The 21,054-nt window shown below is 50.3% G+C and overlaps 9 protein-coding genes across 9 annotated transcripts; 5 read left to right on the top strand and 4 right to left on the bottom strand.

The window, feature by feature from the left end:
* Positions 1 to 469: 469 nt before the first annotated feature.
* Positions 470 to 2,313, bottom strand: AUEXF2481DRAFT_47751 (glycoside hydrolase family 5 protein; the record flags this gene model as incomplete). The annotated part of the gene is made up of 3 exons (XM_013485936.1): positions 470 to 625; positions 675 to 1,981; positions 2,031 to 2,313. 3 exons carry the CDS (start codon positions 2,311 to 2,313, stop codon positions 470 to 472), a joined length of 1,746 nt encoding a protein of 581 aa, XP_013341390.1.
* Positions 2,314 to 3,484: 1,171 nt separating this feature from the next.
* On the top strand, positions 3,485 to 4,592 carry AUEXF2481DRAFT_68167 (uncharacterized protein; the record flags this gene model as incomplete). The annotated part of the gene is made up of 3 exons (XM_013485963.1): positions 3,485 to 3,595; positions 3,654 to 4,119; positions 4,177 to 4,592. The coding sequence occupies 3 exons, from the start codon at positions 3,485 to 3,487 to the stop codon at positions 4,590 to 4,592; spliced, it is 993 nt and encodes a 330-aa protein (XP_013341417.1).
* Positions 4,593 to 5,082: 490 nt separating this feature from the next.
* On the top strand, positions 5,083 to 5,664 carry AUEXF2481DRAFT_52642 (uncharacterized protein; the record flags this gene model as incomplete). The annotated part of the gene is made up of 3 exons (XM_013485944.1): positions 5,083 to 5,134; positions 5,182 to 5,552; positions 5,605 to 5,664. Coding segments are annotated over 3 exons (483 nt in total), but the record flags the coding sequence as incomplete, so codon positions are not given.
* A 500-nt stretch (positions 5,665 to 6,164) lies between these two features.
* AUEXF2481DRAFT_31681 (uncharacterized protein) lies at positions 6,165 to 6,683 on the top strand (the record flags this gene model as incomplete). The annotated part of the gene is made up of 1 exon (XM_013485857.1): positions 6,165 to 6,683. One exon carries the CDS (start codon positions 6,165 to 6,167, stop codon positions 6,681 to 6,683), a length of 519 nt encoding a protein of 172 aa, XP_013341311.1.
* Positions 6,684 to 7,419: 736 nt separating this feature from the next.
* On the bottom strand, positions 7,420 to 7,815 carry AUEXF2481DRAFT_42493 (uncharacterized protein). The gene has a single exon (XM_013485893.1). The coding sequence runs from the start codon at positions 7,719 to 7,721 to the stop codon at positions 7,518 to 7,520; it is 204 nt and encodes a 67-aa protein (XP_013341347.1). The 5' UTR covers positions 7,722 to 7,815; the 3' UTR covers positions 7,420 to 7,517.
* A 2,283-nt stretch (positions 7,816 to 10,098) lies between these two features.
* Positions 10,099 to 10,947, top strand: AUEXF2481DRAFT_42489 (uncharacterized protein). Its single transcript, XM_013485892.1, has 2 exons — positions 10,099 to 10,290; positions 10,350 to 10,947. Exons 1-2 carry the CDS (start codon positions 10,260 to 10,262, stop codon positions 10,571 to 10,573), a joined length of 255 nt encoding a protein of 84 aa, XP_013341346.1. The 5' UTR covers positions 10,099 to 10,259; the 3' UTR covers positions 10,574 to 10,947.
* Positions 10,683 to 12,499, bottom strand: AUEXF2481DRAFT_360792 (uncharacterized protein). Its single transcript, XM_013485984.1, has 3 exons — positions 12,409 to 12,499; positions 11,548 to 12,282; positions 10,683 to 11,481 (listed from the first exon to the last, which is right to left on the bottom strand). The coding sequence occupies exons 2-3, from the start codon at positions 12,232 to 12,234 to the stop codon at positions 10,741 to 10,743; spliced, it is 1,428 nt and encodes a 475-aa protein (XP_013341438.1). The 5' UTR covers positions 12,235 to 12,282; positions 12,409 to 12,499; the 3' UTR covers positions 10,683 to 10,740.
* Positions 12,500 to 12,639: 140 nt separating this feature from the next.
* On the bottom strand, positions 12,640 to 15,896 carry AUEXF2481DRAFT_68034 (uncharacterized protein; the record flags this gene model as incomplete). Its single annotated transcript, XM_013485949.1, has 2 exons — positions 12,640 to 15,708; positions 15,765 to 15,896. 2 exons carry the CDS (start codon positions 15,894 to 15,896, stop codon positions 12,640 to 12,642), a joined length of 3,201 nt encoding a protein of 1,066 aa, XP_013341403.1.
* Positions 15,897 to 16,968: 1,072 nt separating this feature from the next.
* AUEXF2481DRAFT_68197 (uncharacterized protein) lies at positions 16,969 to 20,933 on the top strand (the record flags this gene model as incomplete). Its single annotated transcript, XM_013485965.1, has 2 exons — positions 16,969 to 20,350; positions 20,407 to 20,933. The coding sequence occupies 2 exons, from the start codon at positions 16,969 to 16,971 to the stop codon at positions 20,931 to 20,933; spliced, it is 3,909 nt and encodes a 1,302-aa protein (XP_013341419.1).
* Positions 20,934 to 21,054: the final 121 nt, after the last annotated feature.

Below are 21,054 nucleotides of genomic sequence, written 5' to 3'. Positions count from 1 at the left end.
AATGTCTGCCAACTTCTGGACTTCATGGCTGCTCGGCAAGTGCGTCGACTAGACCCAGCTGAAGACAGACTCGAGACACATGCGGAGGTTGCGATCCGCTGTCAAGGCGTCAACTGCTTCCGGTAGGACGGTTATGAGACCTGAGAACATATCCTCGCACTCTGAAAATCCGATCATCAACCAATACCAGCTCAGCTGGCTCATCTTCATTGGTCTAGTGGTCATGATTTCCGCTTGTCAAGAGTAAAATCTCGTCAAGCGCGGGAGACCAGGGTTCGATTCCCTGATGGAGAGCTTCCTCTTTTGCTATATGAGCAACATATCCTTTTGGCTTACAATGAGTGACTAGCCTCGAAGTCCAGCGATCAATGTCTGATATACAAAATTTTGTTATCACTAGCAGAGAGAGAGAACAGATAATATAGAAGGTCAGATTGTTCCGCAGCAGCTGTCCACCAGCTTGCGCTTCTCAAATCGTCAATGTGTGATTGACAGCGTTCCCGGGTACTCTCGGATAAAATTCGAAAGTGAAGATGACATCCTCGCCCAGGGCCTGCACAGCGCTCACAGCAGCAGCCGTGATGATCAGATTGTGCGTGTCCCAATTCCACTGCGAATTATAAGTCTGCGAAGTCCATTAGCATCTCAACCAGATCTGCCTTCCGACGACTCACGGTTCTAGCGTTCTGCAATGGGCCATAGTAGGAGGTGAAGTCGTCGACCAGGTACTTTCCACTCGTAGTCACTGCTTTGACAGTAGCTGGTTTATTGATACCTTTCCATTGGATGGGAATAGAAATGCTGGAGCCGTTTGCGGTCGCTGCAGAGCTTGATGTGATACCCAAAATTGGTGTGTCCCAGAGCACAAGATTCAGACTCAGGTTGGCTCCAGTGGAGAAGTCAAGAGTCAAGTTGGCGACTGAGGCAGGCTTTGTGGAGTTCGTAAAGTAGTTGCGTAGGAACGTGGCTGAGAACGTGATCTGGTCATCAGTGATAGAGTAGTCACTTCCCATTTCAAGAGTGCCATCAGGCCCAGAGATCGAGTTCAACGAGGTATCCGAGGGAAGGATGTAAGGCAGAGTTTGCGAGGTCACGTTCTGCCCGACGCGCACGAACAAGTCAGCGCTGGTGAACTGAGTCACAGCATTGGTGTCCGTAGTGCTGTCGGGAAGTGCATTCGCCTGTCCATCAACAGCAGACATGTAGATATCAATGGCAGTCTGGTCGCGCCAGACGTGACTTCCTCGATCCAGAAAGTCCGCTCCATTGTCCCATAGCACAGTGGTAGTATTGTACTTTGCTGCTATACGGACAAAGAAGTCAAAGTATTTCCAACGTGCTGCAGTCTCTGTCGCAACAGGCGAGGCAGCCCATTCGCCTATGATGAGAGGCACATCTGTAAAGTTATTACGAATGTTGGCGATATCGGCTTCGAGTGCGGCTTTTTCGGCATCTGAGCCCCAAATCGTGCTTCCCCACGCAGAGAAAATGAATGGATAAGGCGAATAATAGTGATACTGAATAGCCCAAGGATTGGTGATATTGGTGGGCCGGACAAAGTACAGCGAGGTCAGATCACTATTCTCCTGGGGACCGTTCAGAGTGACGACACGCTCCGGATTGAAGCCACCAGCATCAGTAATCGCTTTTAAGAATAGATCTTCGAGCTTCTTCAGCTCAGCAGCGTGCGCAGCAGTGGTACCCGGTGGTTCATTAATGGGCTCGTATGCCAATAAGCTTGACTTGCACGCCAGTTTAGTTCCGATTTGATACCATAGGCGGTAGAACTTCTCTTCGATTTGAGTATAGTTCGCATTGATCTGGGTGACATCCGCCCACACCCAGGAGTCGTGATGAACATTGACGAGCACGTACATGTCAAGGTCGATAACCATGTCGACGACATCCGAAACGCGCTGTAGCCAAGCCGGGTTGACATCGTAGTCAGGAGCTTCCGTGTCGAAGTGGTATGCCCATGTCACTGCACATGTTAGTTGCGTCTTCGCCGAGAGGTCGGACGAGTACCCCACCTGGTAGCCGGATGCCCTTGAAGCCAGCCTTCTTGACATCATCGAAGGTCGAGGACACGACTGGAGGATTGCCCCAATCACCTTCATTCGGAATACCATCGAGGGTATTTCCCAGATTCCAGCCCGGATTCATCCCGTCCACCCAAGTCTGGGCGGAGATGCGAGAGAACGTGCCATTGCATAACACAGCAGATCCGATGGAATTGGTGTCCCTGGGTAAGACGTTCCTACCCGATACCAAGTTGATCAGTAATACTGCCACAAGACCGGATGGGTAATACATCGTTCGATCCGGGAGTTGCCACTTTCAAAAGAGCTCGAGTTGAGCAGGCGCAGAGACCGCGTCCCGGCTCTTATAGCTTCGCGATTCCATGCAGCGCAAGATCTCCCATCCAAAACAGCCGCTACCACTTAGCCGGCGTCTCGAGAATATTGCAGAAGAGGATGCCTGATGTGATACTCGGCCTGTTACAGGTATACAAGTACCTTCGCGTATAATGGAGCGATGCGACAATTGAGTGATCACGTTGCTACATCACCAGGTGTTAACGATCTACAGAATCTGCGCCAAGCGTCAGAAAGGAACCTTCGCGTGGATAGCCATGTGAAGATCAGCAGGTTAGATAGATAGCGCCGCAGTAGAAGAAGGGAAGAGAGAAGTGTTCGAGCCCAAGTGCGAAACAGAAGTGTGGGGTCGACGCGAGTCGGGAAATTTATTCACCGCAACCAATCCTCAGTCTGCTTATGCGTCGTTACACATATTCGAGCCATTTGATGCATGTTGACTGATAGTATGACGATTACAGGCCCATACTATGAAAGACATATGTCCCACCAATGAGTCGCCGGATAAAGTAAACACATCAAGCTCGGCAGGAAAATATGGATGTTCGATCATGGGAGTCGCTGTCGTCAAACAGAGTTCCACTTGCCAGTGCGTGCGCACCCTTTGCTGACACTAAAATAGCTGGGTGTTACGTTCAGCTTCCAAATGAACAGACACGAGAGATATTGGGTGAGATCTGTTGACGATTCAGGGTGAGCAGGGTAGCCCTCTGAACAAAGATTTCTTTTCTCCTTTTTTCTTTTTTCTTCTCGTGGGCAAGACGCGGCGAATGGGGCTCAGACCGTCGGACGAATCCTCCCGAAGCGGGTAGCTGCATATTATTGGCACTATCAACACCCCTGACGAGGGTTTGGCAATCAAAATTATCACCAACTGTATTCTCCATTCCTTTCATCGGATCACACATTTCAAGAAGTCGCCCAGCCGTGCAAGTTGCTCCACGCCTCAGCGCCACTTCTCACGACTCTCACCTGCGATGTCTGGCAACCAACCGTACGCGAAAGTCCCTGGCGATGAAGAGGAAGGAGAGTACCAAAATGTCGCAGATGCATCCAACCAGATTCCGGTAGAGACTGCAGGGACGCGACCCAGCGTCACCAATTCGCCGATGATAGCAATTCTGTCGTATTGCGGTAGCTCAATCCTCATGACTGTGACCAACAAATATGTATTGGGTGGCCGAGACTTCAACTTGAATTTCTTCCTTCTTTGTGTTCAGGTACGTTATCAATGCTCGAAGTTGAAGTTGGCCATTTCAAGACGCTGACGTCGCACAGAGTGTCATTTGTCTTGCCACAATCGAGGGCTGTAAATATGGTGGTCTCATCACGTATCGCGAGTTCAACATGGCTCAAGCCAAAAAGTGGTTTCCCATCTCCGCGCTTTTGGTCGGCATGATATATACTGGATCGAAGGCACTGGCATATCTCACTATCCCAGTCTACACTATCTTCAAGAACTTGACCATCATCTGTATTGCTTATGGCGAAGTTCTCTGCTTTGGAGGCTCTGTAACTCGCATGGCACTGGTATCGTTTGGCTTGATGGTCCTCAGCTCCGGTATCGCTGCTTGGGCAGACGTCAAGACTCCTGCGCAACCGGGAGATGCGGCCGGTGATGGCGGCTTGTTCTCAATGCTCAATGCAGGGTATGTCTGGATGGCGCTGAACTGCATCTGCAATGCAGTTTTTGTCATTGCCATGAAAGTGCGTATCAAGTTAACGAATTTCAAGGATTTTGACAGTGAGTATTATTCTATTCCCTTGACTTACAGTTGTCTCGGACTGACCCGTTGTGCAGCCATGTACTACAACAATCTGCTGAGTATTCCCATTCTGTTGGTCTGCTCGCTCTTGCTAGAGGACTGGTCTTCCGCCAATGTCGCTTTGAACTTCCCAGCCGATAACCGCACGCCAATCATCACAGCAATTGTCATATCTGGGTTATCCTCGGTCTTCATCTCGTACTGCTCTGCTTGGTGTGTACGCGTCACTTCATCGACCACATATTCGATGGTCGGTGCTCTCAACAAACTACCGCTCGCTATCAGTGGTCTACTGTTCTTCAACAATCCTGTCACGCTCGGCGGCTGCAGTGCTATCGCACTTGGATTTGTTAGTGGTCTGGTGTATACCTACGCGAAGATCAACGAGAAGAAGCCCGAAAAGGCTGATGTCTTGCCGATGACCAAGATGCCCACAACAAGGGAGACCTGAGTTGATACCCAACAAAGATCTCGATAAATGCAACGCTACACCGAGAAATAGATCTATCGTAGAATGCATAGCGCATTGCATTAAATAGAATGGTCCGTACAGCCTCGAATTGATCGATTGCCAATGTTGGACTCATCATTCATGTGCCCCACTTCGGCCGGTACCTCTCCATACAGAAACACAGGACCCATACAATTTCGTATATCATATCGCGCAGGCAACTTCTCTAATGTCAAAAATATCAGTACACAAGCAATCAAAGCCGAGGGCTTGAGCTACTCAGGCCTCGTCACACGAAGGATCACGTCTTACGGCCGAGCCAAGAATGACGTATCGGAGCCAGGCAACCGCAACCGTGACTCTTTGGAGGCCTTCTCATTTCATGTCATCAGTAAAAAGTGATCACTACAATATGAATCGCTATGCATTGCGGCGAAGAGTCGCTGACATGCAGACTGAGACGCCTGACAACGACACACAGAGGCCCCCGGCCATGCCGACTACGGGAGAGAACATCTTCCTCTTTGTTCCAAATCTGATAGGTGGATGTCCCGCGAATGATATAATGCTCCAATGATGACTTGAACAGGCTATACACGAACCATACTCGCTGTTGTCTCGCTATACTTCATGCCTGTCCATCCTCGCCGATGCAGCGCTCTTTACGTAGCGTCATGCCTTCTCGACGCGCTAGACGGCTATGCCGCTCGCAGACTCAATCAAGGCACCAAGTTCGGCGCTGTCCTCGACATGGTGACTGATCGATGTACAACAACTTGTCTCCTCGTCTTCTTGGCAACCGCTATGCCGAGGTGGGCTATGGTGTTTCAGTTGCTCATCAGTCTTGACTTGGCAAGTCATTACATGCATATGTATGCTACGTTGAGTATGGGGGAACAAAGTCACAAAATAGTTGATGCTAGGAGAAGCTGGCTACTGCATCTCTACTACTCAAATATCGTAAATCTGGATTCACTTCAGCGATTTTGAGCCACCAAGCTGACCTTGGCAGGCTGTCCTATTCACACTCTGTGCAATGAATGAGCTCTTCTTTGTCGCTTTATACCTCCTCGCCTTCGCTGAACAGGACCTCTTGCTGGCTGGGTCTCAAATGAACACGCTACTCCAGAGCCAACCATGGTCTGCTGGCGCCATGGGAGCTGCTCGGTATGTTGAAATCTTCCACCAAGAGCACAGTGTGTTGTGGTGACTAACATTCGACTTCATCTAGAGCGAGTAAGATCCAGAGCACTGTCCCAAAACAGCTCATGTTGATCTCGATAATCCCGATGTTGATCAAACAGATTATCAACATCCAGCAACTGATAGTCGCGAGCCAATGGCTCGCAGAGGGCGATGTTGTAGACCGTGCGAAACGCGAGTAAGCGATGACACCAGTGCCGATATGAAGCACATATCTGCTGGGGAAATTTTCGGGCCGTATAATTCGAAGTCTATCGACACAAGCGGATGACGCCCAGGAGTTGTGATGAAGTCAAAGATCTCTGAAGATGCCAAGGGAATCGAGGTTATCATTATGTATTTCTACACACCAAGATTTTTGCTATCGGCATGCAATTTATTGAGGCTCAGCTGCTCTCGTCTTTTGGTCGTATCGCGGACATGAAGATGTGTTACGACCGCGCAGGCCACCACAACGGCAAGGACGACAACGCAACCAAGATATCCGCGGACGAAAGAACAGAATGTCAGCGGGAGACAGCACATCACGCTGATAAGTCGCATGAGAGACTTCGTGCCAGATGTAGGGAGCTGAGCATCTTTCGAGGGAATCAGCGTGTCTTCGGTTGCGAAACATGTTTCTACATTGTCATACCTTCATCTTGCATCATCACGCGATCTAGTCTAGACAGAGACAACAACACTGCCCAGCAGATAACGACTGACAATATCGTGGATGCGCTATCGTGGAGAGGCCCAAAGATACCATCTTGCCCCCTCAAGCATAACGACAACGCAATCTGTATAGCACTGAAGGAGATGAAGATGTTGGGTACCACTGGCCGTCGGATGATTTCCGAGATGCGTCTCGAAAGTGTCGCCATGGTTTTTAAAATGCGTACTACTTGAGTGAAGTCAGATGTATTGTCCAAGATGTGGGCAGGATTATCCGCGTGTCCTATGTCATCCGATGAGGTGTGTAGGATGCGACGAGCACGCCGGTCGTTGGCCGAGGAATCCTTTGCTTATATAAGCTGAGCGATCAGCATCATGACGTACAAAACACAGCAAGAACAACATATCGGCCGAGTGACACAACTATTTGGAAAATAGCGTGTGCGAACATGTTGACCTTATTGAGATACTGACGGTAAACGCAGCCGTATTTATCATTGCGAGCGCCCCAGCCGTCCAAAGAACCAATGTACCACGGATCTCACCGTTCGCTCTATCTGTTTTGCAGTGGTAACCAAGGTGTGGAGTTGACAGAGTTCTTCTCGATTCGGATGGAGAGTAGATGAGGGCGCAATCATCATCCATGTACGGTCGCTTGTCATGATGATTACGAAGCACCGTCAGAGCTCAGTGTCGGACAGTATGATGTTCCGGGGTGCTCTAGTAATTGCTGCAGCCCGGAAGTATAACTCATGGAATCATAAGTAAGAGTTGCAGCCTCCCCGGAAGGTGGTGTTGCTCTACTACCAGCACTATCTCAACGAACTCTTGTCGTAGGAGGCAGACTCCTCACACGATCAAGCCTCGATTGGCTGACCATCTTACTAGAACGCTGACTATCTTGACTTAGTGGTGGGCAAATATATGCGGCGACGTAACAGGACAAGGAAAAAACACAGGTCTAGGACACCCGGATAATATATTCTCTCTTCCTTGGTCTATCTGCGTGGAGGCAGGCTAAAGGCTTTACCACTGTCTAATCAGTCATGTGCTGGTGTTACAGACCTGTCACTCACCTTGCCGACCCCAAATCTCAATCAGATCACCGCAAATGGTAGTGAGAAGCATTCGTGCATCAGATCGTCCTTTTCCCATTGATGGAGTGATTAGCGAGAAAGTGGAGAGCACAGGCTGATGGCGCCATATGCCTTTGAACAGTCGATAAGCTTGAGGTTCTGTCGGTGTAGACCTCCGGACTCTAGCACCGGTCATAAGGATGTCTCAATTGTGATTGTTCGTTGTGGAAGCGTGTTTGGTGACATGAAAATTACCATATATTCCCGTCAGATCTGAGATCTGATCGACACCTTCATTAGGCTATTGATTGTAATTTGGTGAAAGAACATGTTTCAAGCTCTTGTCATCAGACAACCTATCGAAAGCACGGATCTACATATGTCAAAGCTCTGATCATGTCAGCGTCAGTTTGATGACGGACTCATCATGCAAGAACGGTCGAGACGGTCATCAATGGTACAACAGCCAGCTGCCTGTCTCGGAGATTGGGTCATCGTCTGCAGCAGGTTGGCTAGAGCTAAAGGATTCGACACGTAGAGTACAGAGTCGTGTACGTGATCAGACGCGTCACCCCCACCTGAAGGGCCGTACTATCTGTATATTGGTCATTGATCTGGGGACCTAGCGGTGGCTGTGGGATCACTAACCTTGCTTATTGATATATATGTCCGAACTTCGCACTCGAATCAGATCTGACCTTTCTTCTTCTACTCAAGTGGCCTTCAGATCTTGTACCTCACTCATCGTCTTCCTTATGTCCCGTCTGCAAAAGCGATCAAGTCGCGTGGGTGAAACATGAACCTGCTTTTCCTAGAAGACACCATGGGTACTGCCCACGATTGGGCATGTCGCCTCGAGATATGAACGTATTCAGCAGAGCACTATTTGAGCATTGCAATTCTGTCCACCTCCAATCCAACACACCTGCAAGTGAAACTCTTCAAACCGCGCGTCGTGGTGTTCTCGTCGCTATAAGGCAACTTGAGTTGGTGTCTCTGGAGCAAAGAAAGAGATAGACAGGTCCATGACTCTCAGCTAACCCCTGACATCTCCGTTTTGTCGTGACCGTATCCTCCTCGTCTCTGTTAATACCATCATCTCACGAGCCTGGGTATCTCAGACCTGACTCCTTGCTTCATCCTCGGACATGTGTTTGCGTGAGAACGACTCTCAGCGTGCAGGTTTATGCTCGGCTTGGACGTTTGCGGTCAGAATTTGGGGTGAAGCTCCTTAGGCTTGGACTGTCTGATCGATAATGACAGGTACGAGACTTTATATATGCTGATAGGCAAGAGAATTCCGAGCCGTAATACCGTCACAGCTCGGCTATGAATTGGTATATCGTTGCTCAAGAGATATTTATGTGTCTATAGGTCTTACATCTGTATCGTACACTTGCTCAGTTTTCAGAGCGATTCTGATTGGGCTGCACAGTAAAGGCTGTGTTGGAATAGTATAGTGCATACAGCGTAGGTCGCATCTAGGAAGAGGCCACAGAATGGAGAATTGGCAGATGGAGGACTGGTTCAAACTTCTCAAAGCTGTGAGACCTGGTACCGATGGAATTTTGAGCCTTTGACTCAGATGCTCCTCACAAGAGACATCTCGAAGTGCCCCCAACTGTCCCTTTGTGGCCACAGGTTTTGGATCGAGGAGGACCATGTCTCAGCTATTTGAGAAATGAGTATGGTCTGCTCACTGGTATCCATGACTATATGAACAGCACTTGTTCACGGGACTTACAAGCATCCAAGTCACAATCGACAAGCACACCTCAGCATTACCACATTATCAACCTTACAATCACTATGGTCGTTACCCGCCAACAGCTCCTGGGTGAGTACCCAGCTCCCTTCCACTCTCGTAATCAGCCACTAACATCCGCATAGAAAAATTTCGTCAAGCCTTCCCTCATCGTCACAGACCCAGAGTCGAGGTAGCCTGGATCCAAGAGTCATGGCGAGTCCAGGTCTGCTATGATCCTGTGCAAGAGCGCTTCGACAACCATGGTAAGATGCTTCTTTCCAGTGGTTACACTGACAAGGAGACTGTCATGAGTGATGCTCTGGAGAATCTGCGTTGCTTTAGGATTGAGTATTTGCAAGCTGTATCTCAGGAAAGGGCGGGGTGTTCGGTCGTTTGTACGAATCCGAGGGCAGGCCGTGAACCTTGAGGGGTTGATTGGAGAGACGTGATCGTCAGGGCAGTCTTGTAAAAGTCTGAAGGTACATTTGCGTTTGTGATGACAATCCATCTGATGTTCAGAGGGCTTTGTCATAGCTGTCAATACAGGGTTGTTGTTGTAGTAATTTGTATAAGATGTGCGTTGAAGATGCACGACCATCTCTCTTCCTTGTCGTTGTTCATTCGATGCGAAAGATGTACAAATCCAGAACTCGCGGTCTGCAATCTTGTCTTGTGCCAGAAATTCGAGAAACTGCACTGAAGTTAGTCAAGGCGTTGGTATTATACCAGCAATGGTCACCAAGATAAAGATGCTTGTGCACAGTGACCAAACGCAACTTCTAACATATTCCGTGGAAGTGATGAAAAGCTACACAAGTGATAGCAAGCTCGACATGCCAGCTGCCGCGGCAACTCTCTTCTCTTCTTCCAACACCAAAACCCCTCCTTCTTCTTCTTCTTTCGCGCGCTCACTATCCTCTCCTGGAACACACTCAATCCACAAAGACAACTGTTCTACATCACATCTCAAGCTCTTCTTCGCACACCATGACCATGGAATCCCGCGCTCAGATCATGGGTAATTGATTTCCAATCTCTCCAATGACTCTTGGAATATCCACTTATTATGATACGCAGACTGCTGTCACATTCTGCACCCTGAATACGCTCCCTTCCGCGTCACCGCTGTCACCCATGACGAGCGCTGGTGGGTTGTTGTCTGGGGTGCTGCCGGCACCATCGTCCGTGCTCTTAACGGCAGCAAAGAATCCGCCGAAGCTGCTCTCCAAGACATGGCCGATTTTTTGGCTTCTCAGGTGTGGAACGTCGTTGACAGCAAAGGCCACAAGCTGGTCAAGTAGGAAGAATGTTCCTTGTCGGTCGAACTTTCCCGCAACAGCAGATCACGACTGAAGCGAGCTGGAGTGAACGGGATGTCTGGGACTCGACTGAAACAACTGAAGCCACAAGACATTACATCCACAAAACAACGAGCTGGCTGGGAATGAGAATGCTTAGATAGTCTGTCTCAAACTATCATCTCCGCCTCTCTCCAAGCAGGCTCCTCCTTTTCCTGTACCCTGGTGACAAGTCTTCCCTCCAACCACCTAGCAAACCTCACAGAAGGCCCATCCACCCCCCTCGTAAACACGTCAGCCGCCCAAATCGACGTCGCCGTGACACAGACTGCAGAAACTCCAAACGCAATTTCCTTTTTCAAATGTGTTTCTGTGCCAATAATACTCCAAAGAATTTCCAACAAGCCATAATGCAAAGTATGTATAATAGCACCGTGGACCAGATACAATGAAAACGATATCCTGCCTAGGTATTGGGAGATACGGTTTGTGAAGATTTCCTGCAAGAGGGAAGAGTTGGATGTTGACCAGATGAGAAGGAGGGAGCCCCAGCCACTGTAGTAGCGGTACCAGTCTTTGATATAGCTAGGGATGATGGAGTAGAGGAATGTCCAGCCGGGTGCGTGTTCGAATTCTCTTTCTGGTTGGCCGCCGAGGTAGAGACCGCAGACGAAGGTTAAGATGTAGATGGCTGTCCATGGGATCTTGGACTTGGAAGCAGGGTTGAGAGGTGTCGAGGTGTTGCGGCGAATGTCTAGTTCAGCAAGGATGAAACCTCCGTAGAAGAGAACCATTTCCCAGCGATCGACACCGTGGGCCCAGATCATGAGGCAGAGTAAGGTGAGCATTCTATATCGTGTTCGTAGAGCTCCGAGACCAAGTTGCGTGACGTAAAGGATGATAGAAGCTCTCTACACACACGCAAAAGTTAGCCTCAACCCTTGCCAAATCCATCTGATTTCATGCTCAAAACTCACATATTCAACAGTAATAGTCCACAGATGCGTATCAACATTTATCCCCTCGCCACTAAACGGATTCACAAACCCTGCAAACGCAGAGCTCCAAACCAACATTTGTTCCCCAAATGTCTCATACCTCCAGGCATGTTTCTCTCTATGTCCTGTCAACCTTATCTCATCACTAGCAAGCTCTCTAGTCTTATCGTAACACCCCAATCGCACTAAAACAACAATACACAATGTAGACACCAAGCAAGGCATATACAACCTAAACCCTCTTCTAAGCACCGCACTCGCCAACCCCTTGCCTAGTGCTTCCACATCACCCTTTTTTATTTGTTGCACAGGTTTATAGCTCAAGGCATATCCACTCAACACAAAGAAGATAGAAACCATAAAGGGTCCATGGTAGAAAAAGCGAATTAGTGGTAGGCGTAAGAAATCCCGTTTTCCATCAGCAAGCCATGCGGTATTGACATCATGGGTGGAATAGGCAAGATGATACACAAAGACCAGAAAAGCGGCGATGCCACGCATTCCATCTATCCATGCTGTAGGTTGAAGTGGTTTTGCCGTGTTCAATCTCGTATATGTTGGAAGACCAGTTTGAAGAAAGGAAGGGAGGAGAAAGTGGAGACATTTTCTCGTGTGCTGTGAGATGGATTTTCGCGATGAGATATTGGAGACTTTCATGATTGGCATTTTCTCATAGTCTCAAAAGTCCAGAGAAAGTCGCTCTTGGTGTTGAGTCTGCCTGGTGTGAGATTTCTCAATGTCGCACTGAGTCCGAGAAGATGGAGAAAAAGGTTTGTCCGTGATCACAGCAGTGAGAAGAATACAGTATGTAAGAGGGGAGGACATGTTCGCGCGTTATACATATCTCGTAGGATTCTCCATTGGCCAATAGTGTGTTGAAGTCAAAAGACGTTAGATGAGAGCTGAGATCTATCAATTTAAGGAGGTCCACGTCTGGGGAGATTTCAGGGTCGTGCATAAAAGCCACACAAAATGTGCACGGATTATGCAGGGGAACTCGAGTACAAATTCATCTCAACACAACAAGATATACAACGCGATGCTTAAGAAAAGAGAGAGAATACCAGTCTCCTACACTCTAGCCGCTCGCAAAAAGCCAACCATACCACCACAATACTGTGCCAACATCTCCACTCTCTCCTTCTCCTCTACAACACGATCTCTCCATTCCTTGACACTAGCCCTAAGTTCTTGATCTTCAATCACGACATCAGAGTGAATCTTCAAAAATACAGCCATCCAAGCCTGACCGAGTTCAAAGTCGCGTTTGGAAGCGCAAAGAAAGGATAATGCGCGCACGAAAGCGACGAGTTCGTTACAAGCACCGGACTCTGGATCGAAAGATGTGATAGGGGAAGAAAGACTGCGAATCTCGATATCTGCAGCTGCGGGCGTGAGGGTTTTGAGATGTGTGATGAATGGCAAAAAATCCCCGGTTTCTGATGCGTCGCGTAAGAGGGAGGTGAATTTCGAGATTGTGTTTTGACGGTCCATTTTCATGATGCGACTGCGTTCTTGCTCGATGGCTGCGAGGTCTTGTGTCGTGTTTCCATTTGCGAGGGCTGGATTTGCTTGTCGTTCTTGCAGGGAGGGGAGGAAGAAAGGTGCTTTTTCGGGCTTCTTTGGTGCCGCAGTCGGTGCATTGCGTTGGCGGATTATGTCCAGATGGAGGAGGTTCTGCCAGCGACTGCGGGGGACGAGAGAGAGGGAGACGAGGTCGGAGGAGAGGGCATCGAGGTCTGCGTCTGCGTCGAGATCGGTATCCATGTAGTCTTCTTCGTCGGACTCGACGTCTGGTGCGTTGGCCAAGGAGCCAATGACGGAGATGCTACCTTCACCTGAGACCGTCGGTGCTTGGGCTGCGCTGGCCATGATTGTCGATAGTTCTGCCTCGTTGATGTGACGAGTGGGCACGTGGGTGAAGAGAGTCTTGTTCGACCAGACGTCGACACCGACATGTTCCTCGCTAGCTGTTGCCAAATACTCGCCAGTCGGTGAGAAGCTGATGGCGTTACACGTCGAAGGAAGCTTGAAGACGTCGATCAAGTGACCAGTCGGGAGATCCCAAGCGCAGACAAAGGAGGATGTTGCAGCCATGACCCAACGACCGTCATTCGAGAAGCCAAAGTCGGCAAAGTCAAAGGCCTTTGATTGCGATGAGCGCGACATTCTCAACTCACGGATGAGCTTAAATGTGGTGATGTCGACCACACGAACACAACCATCAGAGCATGTGAACGCAGCCAACTCTGATCCACGATGCAGTCTCAAACCGGTGATTTGTACAGCTCCCGACCAGTCAATCTCTTGCTTGAGAGCGCCACTCATGAAATCCCAAAACTTGATCTTTCCATCGATGCTGCAACTGACAACAGTGCGGTTCAGGTTGTCAACGGCCAGACCGGTAACAGCAGCAGTATGCTTGCCTTGACCGCGGTAGAACTTCTTTTTACCGGCTTCAGCATTCGGTGCAACTGCTTCTTCCGCTTTTGCCAAATCGAGCTTGAGTTGTTGTGCTTGAGTCGGAGTGAGCCTTGCCGGATATCTCTGTCTATGGCTGCCAGATTGCAGGTTGAACATATCGATGCCACCATTTGCCGAACCGACAAGTGCAAAAGTGCCGCAGGGTGAGACTGCAACGCTCTTGACTTCGCCACCATCCTGAGTCTCGAATGCCCATCTTCCAGCCTTCTTTCTGCCCCAGAACCATGTGCGTGCCTTATTGTCGCCTTCATGTGCAGTGACGACACTCTCCCATCCGGTCATACTCGTGGCCTCTGTGCTGTTCTTGGTCTTGCCCTTTCCAGATTGCCAGATAGGGAACTTGCCGGGCATGGAGCCCATACCACCATCGCGATTGAGCGAGCAAGCAATGGAAGTGATCGGGGGAGCCTTGAGAGCCTCGATAGTATCTCTGCCTTCGGAAGAGAGGATACCCTGCTTTCTGGCCTTCTTGGTAACGTTGCCTTGTGAAAGTTCAGCGCTCTGTCCATCTCTTCTCAGACTCCAGCCCCACAAGCTGCGATCCTTGGAAGTGCTCAGAAGCCACTTTCCGCTTGCATCGGAGCCGTCTGAGGCAGCAGGAAGGAAAGCCAAGGTTGTGACAGGCGCACCATGACCGCTGCGCTGGTGTAGAATGCGAGGTACAGGGTTGAATGGACTCTCATCGAAGATCCAAGTTTTCAAGCTATTGTCCAGACCACTGGTTGCAATGATGGCCTGACCAGGCAGAAATTCGACCTTGCTGACACCGCCGGGTGAAGCAGAGGAAGGAGGAGCATGTGCGCCACGGAGAACACCTTGCTTACGACCGCCGTTGTTCAGGTCCCATAGTGTCACGTCGCCGCTCTCGTTCGAGGCAGTGGCCATGACACCAGCTCTTTTACCATCATCTCCTGCACCCATAGCATCCGATCTGAAAGTGATTGATGTGATTGAGGGACCGTTTGTGCCGTGGGCGCTCGCATTGAAGTGGAGAAGCTTCTTGTCTGCTTGGATATCCTGGATGATCAGGGGGCCGGATTCGTAGGCGATTGCGAGCAAGTTCAGGGCGGGAGTGGGTTGCAGAGCGGTGACGGCGCCGTAATCAGCAGCCGGAGGGAGGACTGAGTAGACCAGCTTTCCGCTTGAGACGTTCCAAATCTCGACAGTTCCATCATCCTTACCGGCGACAATCTTGTTGAGCATGGTGGGCATGCTGCTGAGGGTGCCGGTGAACGAAGAGGCGGTGCTGCTCTGGAGGGTGGTGTAGAGTTCGTAGTTGGACGACTTCCAGACAAGGACCTGGTTGTCGCATGCACCAATGATCCAGGAACCAAAGATGCAGAATGACTCGATGTTGTGTTCCTGACGCATGGGCATTTCCAGGTCAGCAATCTTCTTGCCTCTCTTGAAAATCCAGACACCACGCTCAGACTCGGCAGACTCTCCTCCCCAAGCGGCGAATACCAGATCCTTCCATGCTATGCTTGCAGTGATGAACTCGGGAGTCTGAGGGCGGGTGATGAAAACGAGATTGAGACCGCGGCGCAAGTCATAGGTCTGGAGACTGCGACCGACTGATGTGGTGAGTTGAAAGGTCGTCTTTCCGAGAGCGATGCTAGTGAAGGGAACAGCGGTAGGCGAAACAAGACCGACAGTCTATAGAATACGGTCAGTACAATGCTAACAGACTTGAGGTAATTGGGACAAGATACCCTGTAAGGCGCAAAAAGTCGCGAAGAACCAAGCTGTCTCTGGCTCTTGACGACCACCTCGTCCTGACCGATTCTTTGGCGCTTGACCTGACGGCCTTCAGCAGTGCCGTTTGGATCGACGGCAGCTGGCATCTTGTGTGAATATTCAGTCTGATACAAAAAGTCGAGTCTTGCTCCAAAACTTCAATCACGACGCCAACATTTCCAGACGCTTGGACCATACGGCGCTATCGATAAAGGCCGGCGCAGGAGCACGCAACAATCATGCTCATGTCTGCTGCATGCATACCACCGTCATCCTGCTTCACTATCTCGAAAAAGCTTCGAATTTCCTATCAGACCGTGCCCTAGTAGAGACCTCAATTTCATTTATTCTTACCGTCCTCTCACCAAGTTGCGTGCTTGTTCATATACCTTGCTTGAAGACTGAGTCTGTCTTGGCCCATGGAACCTCTGCATCGCACTGTGAGTTCGTCGAGCCAGCAATCGAGGAGGAGCTCGTCAGGAGCCTCAAATTCCAATCACGTCTCCTCGCCTTTGCTGGACCACAGGGCCCACTATGCGGAAGCAGATGTCGCTCGACTCAGCAGTGCGGCCGTCAAGAGAGCAAGCATTAGTATGCCTCTGCCCATGACACACGCGCCGTTGAAGTCAAATCCCCATGCTTCTTCTCCGCCTCCGCGACGAGCATCCAGAGCCAGTTCAGAGCACAACCTGCTGGCTCACGTCCTGCAAGCACATAGTCTAAGAATGGCTTCTTCCAGCCTGCCAGACTCGTCTGCTATCATCGACGACTCGGACGCCACTCCTACAGCCACTCATCACAATAGCGAACCGAACCTCATCGTGCCCCGCCAAGATAACGACGACTCGAATCGTCTTTCCTTCTCGCTTTACCAGTTGGGTTCGGCCTTGTACGACCGTGCAAGAGGCGCTGTTGCAAGTACCCCTGCAAGTTCCGTCGCTGGTTCAGAGACGGATGGTAAGTCAAGATTTCATCCTCCCGCGACTCAAGACACCAAGACTATGTTTCTTCCTTCTTCCGTCATTGTGCTTGTGCTCAACCGTCGATAAGACATCAAATCCCCTTTTATCATCTGCTCCGAAAGACTGACCATCAACAGCTGCTCCCAGACTAGACGCTGCTTCCTCGTCCTTGCCTGCCTCGATCAACAACGGCACACCTCTTGTGCCCGCCGCCGCAATGAGTCGCGACAACACTCTCCCACCGCCTCCTCAATCGGAGCCCGCTTCGGCTGCCACCTCGCCGAGAGCCAGCGTATTCGCGACTTTCCCGCGTCAACCTCCACCATCGTCCAATGCCAATCCTCGTGGTAGAACTCCTCAGTCGAGAAGGGTCAGCAGTAGCACAATCAATAGCGCGAGCCCTAGTACTGAGCGCCCTGAACAAGACAAGCCAGTGCCCATTGGCAAGATTGGCATCTGTGCCCTCGATAGCAAAGCAAGAAGCAAACCCAGTCGCAACATTCTCAACAGACTTATCAAAGAGGGTGAATTCGAGGTCATCGTCTTTGGTGACAAGGTCATCTTGGACGAGGATGTCGAAAACTGGCCCGTCTGCGACTTTCTCATCTCTTTTTTCTCAGAAGGCTTTCCCCTAGACAAGGCTATAGCATACGCCAAACTGCGCAAACCCTTCTGTGTTAACGACCTGCCCATGCAGACAATCCTCTGGGATCGCCGTATTTGTTTACAAATCCTAACAAAGCTCAATGTACCTACGCCCGATCGTGTCGAAGTCAACAGAGATGGTGGACCCAAAGTTCAATCAGCCGACATTGCTCAAAGGTGTTTCGAAAAGACTGGTCTTCGCTTCCCCGTTCTGGGCAGTCAGCCCGAGACTGAGTCACAACAGACTGCCAATCCTGTCGTTGAGATGCTAGACGACGGTGACACCATCTCAGTGGATGGTAAGACCTTGACCAAGCCTTTTGTCGAGAAGCCCACAGACGGCGAGGACCACAACATCCACATCTACTACCCAAAGAGCCAAGGTGGAGGTGGCCGAAGACTGTTCCGCAAGGTCAACAACAAGAGTTCCGAGAAAGACGAGACTCTCTCAGTACCCAGATCAATCACAGAGCCTGGAAGCAGCTACATCTACGAGCAGTTCCTCAAGGTGGAGAATGCCGAAGATGTCAAGGCTTACACTGTCGGTCTCGACTACTGCCACGCTGAAACGAGAAAGTCGCCTGTTGTCGATGGTGTCGTCAAGCGCAATCCCAACGGCAAAGAAGTCCGTTACGTCACTAGCCTCAGCAAGGAAGAAGCTGGCATGGCTTCGAGAATTGCAGATGGTTTCGGCCAACGTGTCTGTGGTTTCGATCTTCTGCGTGTGGGCGAGAAGAGTTACGTTATCGATGTCAACGGCTGGAGTTTCGTGAAAGATAACAACGACTACTACGATAAGTGCGCAAGCATCATGAAGAGCTTGTTCATTCGTGAGAAGGTCAGACTTGATAATAAGCAGCAGCAACAGCAACAGCAGCAGCCCACCTCTGCACCCGCGTCTACTGCTGACGAGAGCTACGAGAGAGAAGCTCCTGGGACCCAACGCAAAAACACTGTCTCGAGCCATCGCAGTCACCTCAAGTCTGTCTTCCGCTCTGCCAGTGCAACCAGACTGCGAGACATGGCCAGCAGAAAGCCCGGCTCTCCTGAGATTTCCCAATTACCTTCCCCGATTACATCACCTCCAAGCTTCGGTAACCTCCCTCCACCACGTAGCCCTGGCATCCCTCAAGATAGCCAACTCCCACCTCCTGCTATTCTTGATGAGAATCATCAATATCAGACTCTGCAGGAATCCATCCACGAAGCTGAGGAGCATGCCGAGCCTGTCCCTGCGCCTGCGACTAAGTCGCAATGGAAGCTCAAGGGCATGGTCGCTGTCATCCGTCACGCTGATCGTACACCTAAGCAAAAGTTCAAGTTCACCTTCCACACCAAACCTTTCGTTGATCTGCTCAAGGGCCATCGTGAGGAAGTCTTGTTGGTCGGCGAAGCTGCTCTGAAGAGTGTGCAGGAAGCCGTCCAACAAGCTCTGCGCGAGGGTGAAGAGGATCAGACCAAACTTCGCACCTTGTCAAATGCTTTAGACAAGAAGGGCAGCTGGCCTGGTACGAAGGTGCAGATCAAGCCGATGTTCCGCAAGAGAAGACAGGAAGAACTACCTGCCGAGCTTCAGGACAAGATTACGGTCGATCAGGATGGCAATGCTAAGCCCAAGCCTACCCCTCTGCAAGGAGAGGAGGCCAATCACTCGCGAGGAGACTCCATGGCCGATGTGACTCTATCCAGAATCTCTGCCGCAGAGAACAATCTTGTCCTCGACAAGCTGCAGCTCGTCATGAAGTGGGGTGGTGAGCCCACACATTCTGCTCGTTACCAGGCTCAAGATCTTGGTGAAAACATGCGTAACGATCTGCTGCTTATGAACAAGGATGCTCTGAGAGACGTCCGTGTTTTCACTTCGTCCGAACGTCGTGTCTCGACCAGCGCTCAAATTTTCACTGCCTCCTTCTTGGACCAGAAGGAGCTCGAGCCTGACTTCATTTCCGTGCGCAAGGACTTATTGGATGACTCTAACGCAGCCAAGGACGAGATGGACAAGGTCAAGAAAAAGTTGAAGGGACTTCTCCGCCAGGGTAAGCAAGCACCTGAACAGTTTGCTTGGCCTAAGGATGGCACTCCTGAGCCGTATCTGGTCGTGCGTAGCGTTGTTGAGTTGATGAAGTTCCACCGTCGTGTCATGCTTCAGAACTTCACTAGACTTCGACCCGAAAGCGAAGGAGGCCCACCAATCATGAGTCCTCCCAGCAACGCCTCGTCGGCCAGTCTCGAGTCCTCCGATGGTGTCGAGGCCAAGCAGATCCAGTCCAGATGGTGCTGTGGAGAAGACGCTTCCTTGTTCAAGGAGAGATGGGAGAAGCTGTTCAAGGAATTCACCGATGCCGAAAAGGTCGACCCTAGTAAGATTAGTGAGCTCTACGACACGATGAAGTTTGATGCTCTGCACAACCGACAGTTCCTCGAGTGGGTCTTCACCCCAAGCAAAGACATGGTTGATGATGATCAGAAGCGTCCCGACACTTTGAAGCGCACTGCTTCTGCCGATATGAGAGAAGAGTTTGGCCAGACTCATGAAGGTCTTGCACCTACCAAGGAGCAGACTGCAGCTGTCAAGGATACACCGCCTTATAAGCAGCAAGAAGATAAGGTTCAGATCGACGACAAGGACAAGCTGACTCATGCGGCAAGCTTGAGAAGACGTTCCGAGAACCCTTCGACCACTTTCAAGAATGCTCAAGCAACAATCGCTAATCGTGTTTCTGGTAACCCTGAATCCTACTTTTCTCTCTTCACTGGCAACAGAGACCTTCCCGAGTCGAAGGCTAAGGTCGATGTCCGCCTGGAGAAATTGAGGGAGCTGTACCGCTTCTCGAAGGTGCTGTTCGACTACATTGGTCCTCAAGAGTATGGTATGCTGGAAAGCGAGAAGCTTGAGATTGGTCTCTTAACCAGTCTGCCTCTGCTCAAGGAGATCGTGACCGATCTGGAAGAAGGTATGTGTATGCCATCCAATTTACTTGACAAGTGTTTGCTAACACAACCATCACAGTGCAAGCATCAGATGATGCCAAGTCGTTCATCTACTTCACCAAGGAGTCGCATATTTACACCCTCCTCAACTCCATCATCGAAGGTGGTGTGCAGACCAAGATCGCGCGCAACGCCATCCCCGAACTCGACTACCTCTCGCAAATCTGCTTCGAGCTGTACGAATCACAAAACGAGGCTCCATCTGTGAACAACGAAGCCGGCTGCTTCAACTACAGTATCCGCATTACTCTATCTCCTGGTTGCCACGCTTTTGACCCTCTCGATGTGCAATTGGACAGCAAGCACTGTATCGGTTGCACACCTCGCAGAAGCCTGACACCTCACGTGGAGTGGAAAGAGGTACTCGAGACGCTGAGAGCCAAGTTCCACACTGTCAAGTTGCCCAAGAGCTTCTTGGCTGTCAATTTGAGTGAGAAGGTTCCTCAGGCTTTTGCTCCTCAGACTGAGGGTGCTGAAGGTGAAGGAGTTGAGCCAAAGGTCGTTGGTGTGGAAGCTAGTCCCATTGCTACTGCCCATCAACCTTGATGTGCTTACTCTATGCGATCTTTATCCACGACGCGACATGCTTGGTCTTGGGGCGTTTGCGAAGGTGGACCTATGTGGGGGGTTTTTTTTTGCCTCTTTTTCGGTTACATAGAACAGAATA

Source organism: Aureobasidium subglaciale (assembly GCF_000721755.1).
Source record: "Aureobasidium subglaciale EXF-2481 unplaced genomic scaffold scaffold_19, whole genome shotgun sequence".
NCBI classification, from domain to species: Eukaryota; Fungi; Ascomycota; class Dothideomycetes; order Dothideales; family Saccotheciaceae; genus Aureobasidium; species Aureobasidium subglaciale.
Note: the sequence above shows the minus strand (reverse complement) of the source record. Positions and strands in the feature narration are given on the sequence as shown.

Coding starts and splice junctions, on each gene's coding strand:
- AUEXF2481DRAFT_42493 (XM_013485893.1), bottom strand. CDS start 7,721: ATGACCGGTGCTAGAGTCCGGAGGTCTACACCGACAGAACCTCAAGCT.
- AUEXF2481DRAFT_42489 (XM_013485892.1), top strand. CDS start 10,260: ATGACCATGGAATCCCGCGCTCAGATCATGG. Junction 10,291..10,349: donor ATCCCGCGCTCAGATCATGG/GTAATTGATTTC, acceptor TATGATACGCAG/ACTGCTGTCACATTCTGCAC.
- AUEXF2481DRAFT_360792 (XM_013485984.1), bottom strand. CDS start 12,234: ATGCCAATCATGAAAGTCTCCAATATCTCATCGCGAAAATCCATCTCA. Junction 11,482..11,547: donor GGACTATTACTGTTGAATAT/GTGAGTTTTGAG, acceptor GCGTGTGTGTAG/AGAGCTTCTATCATCCTTTA.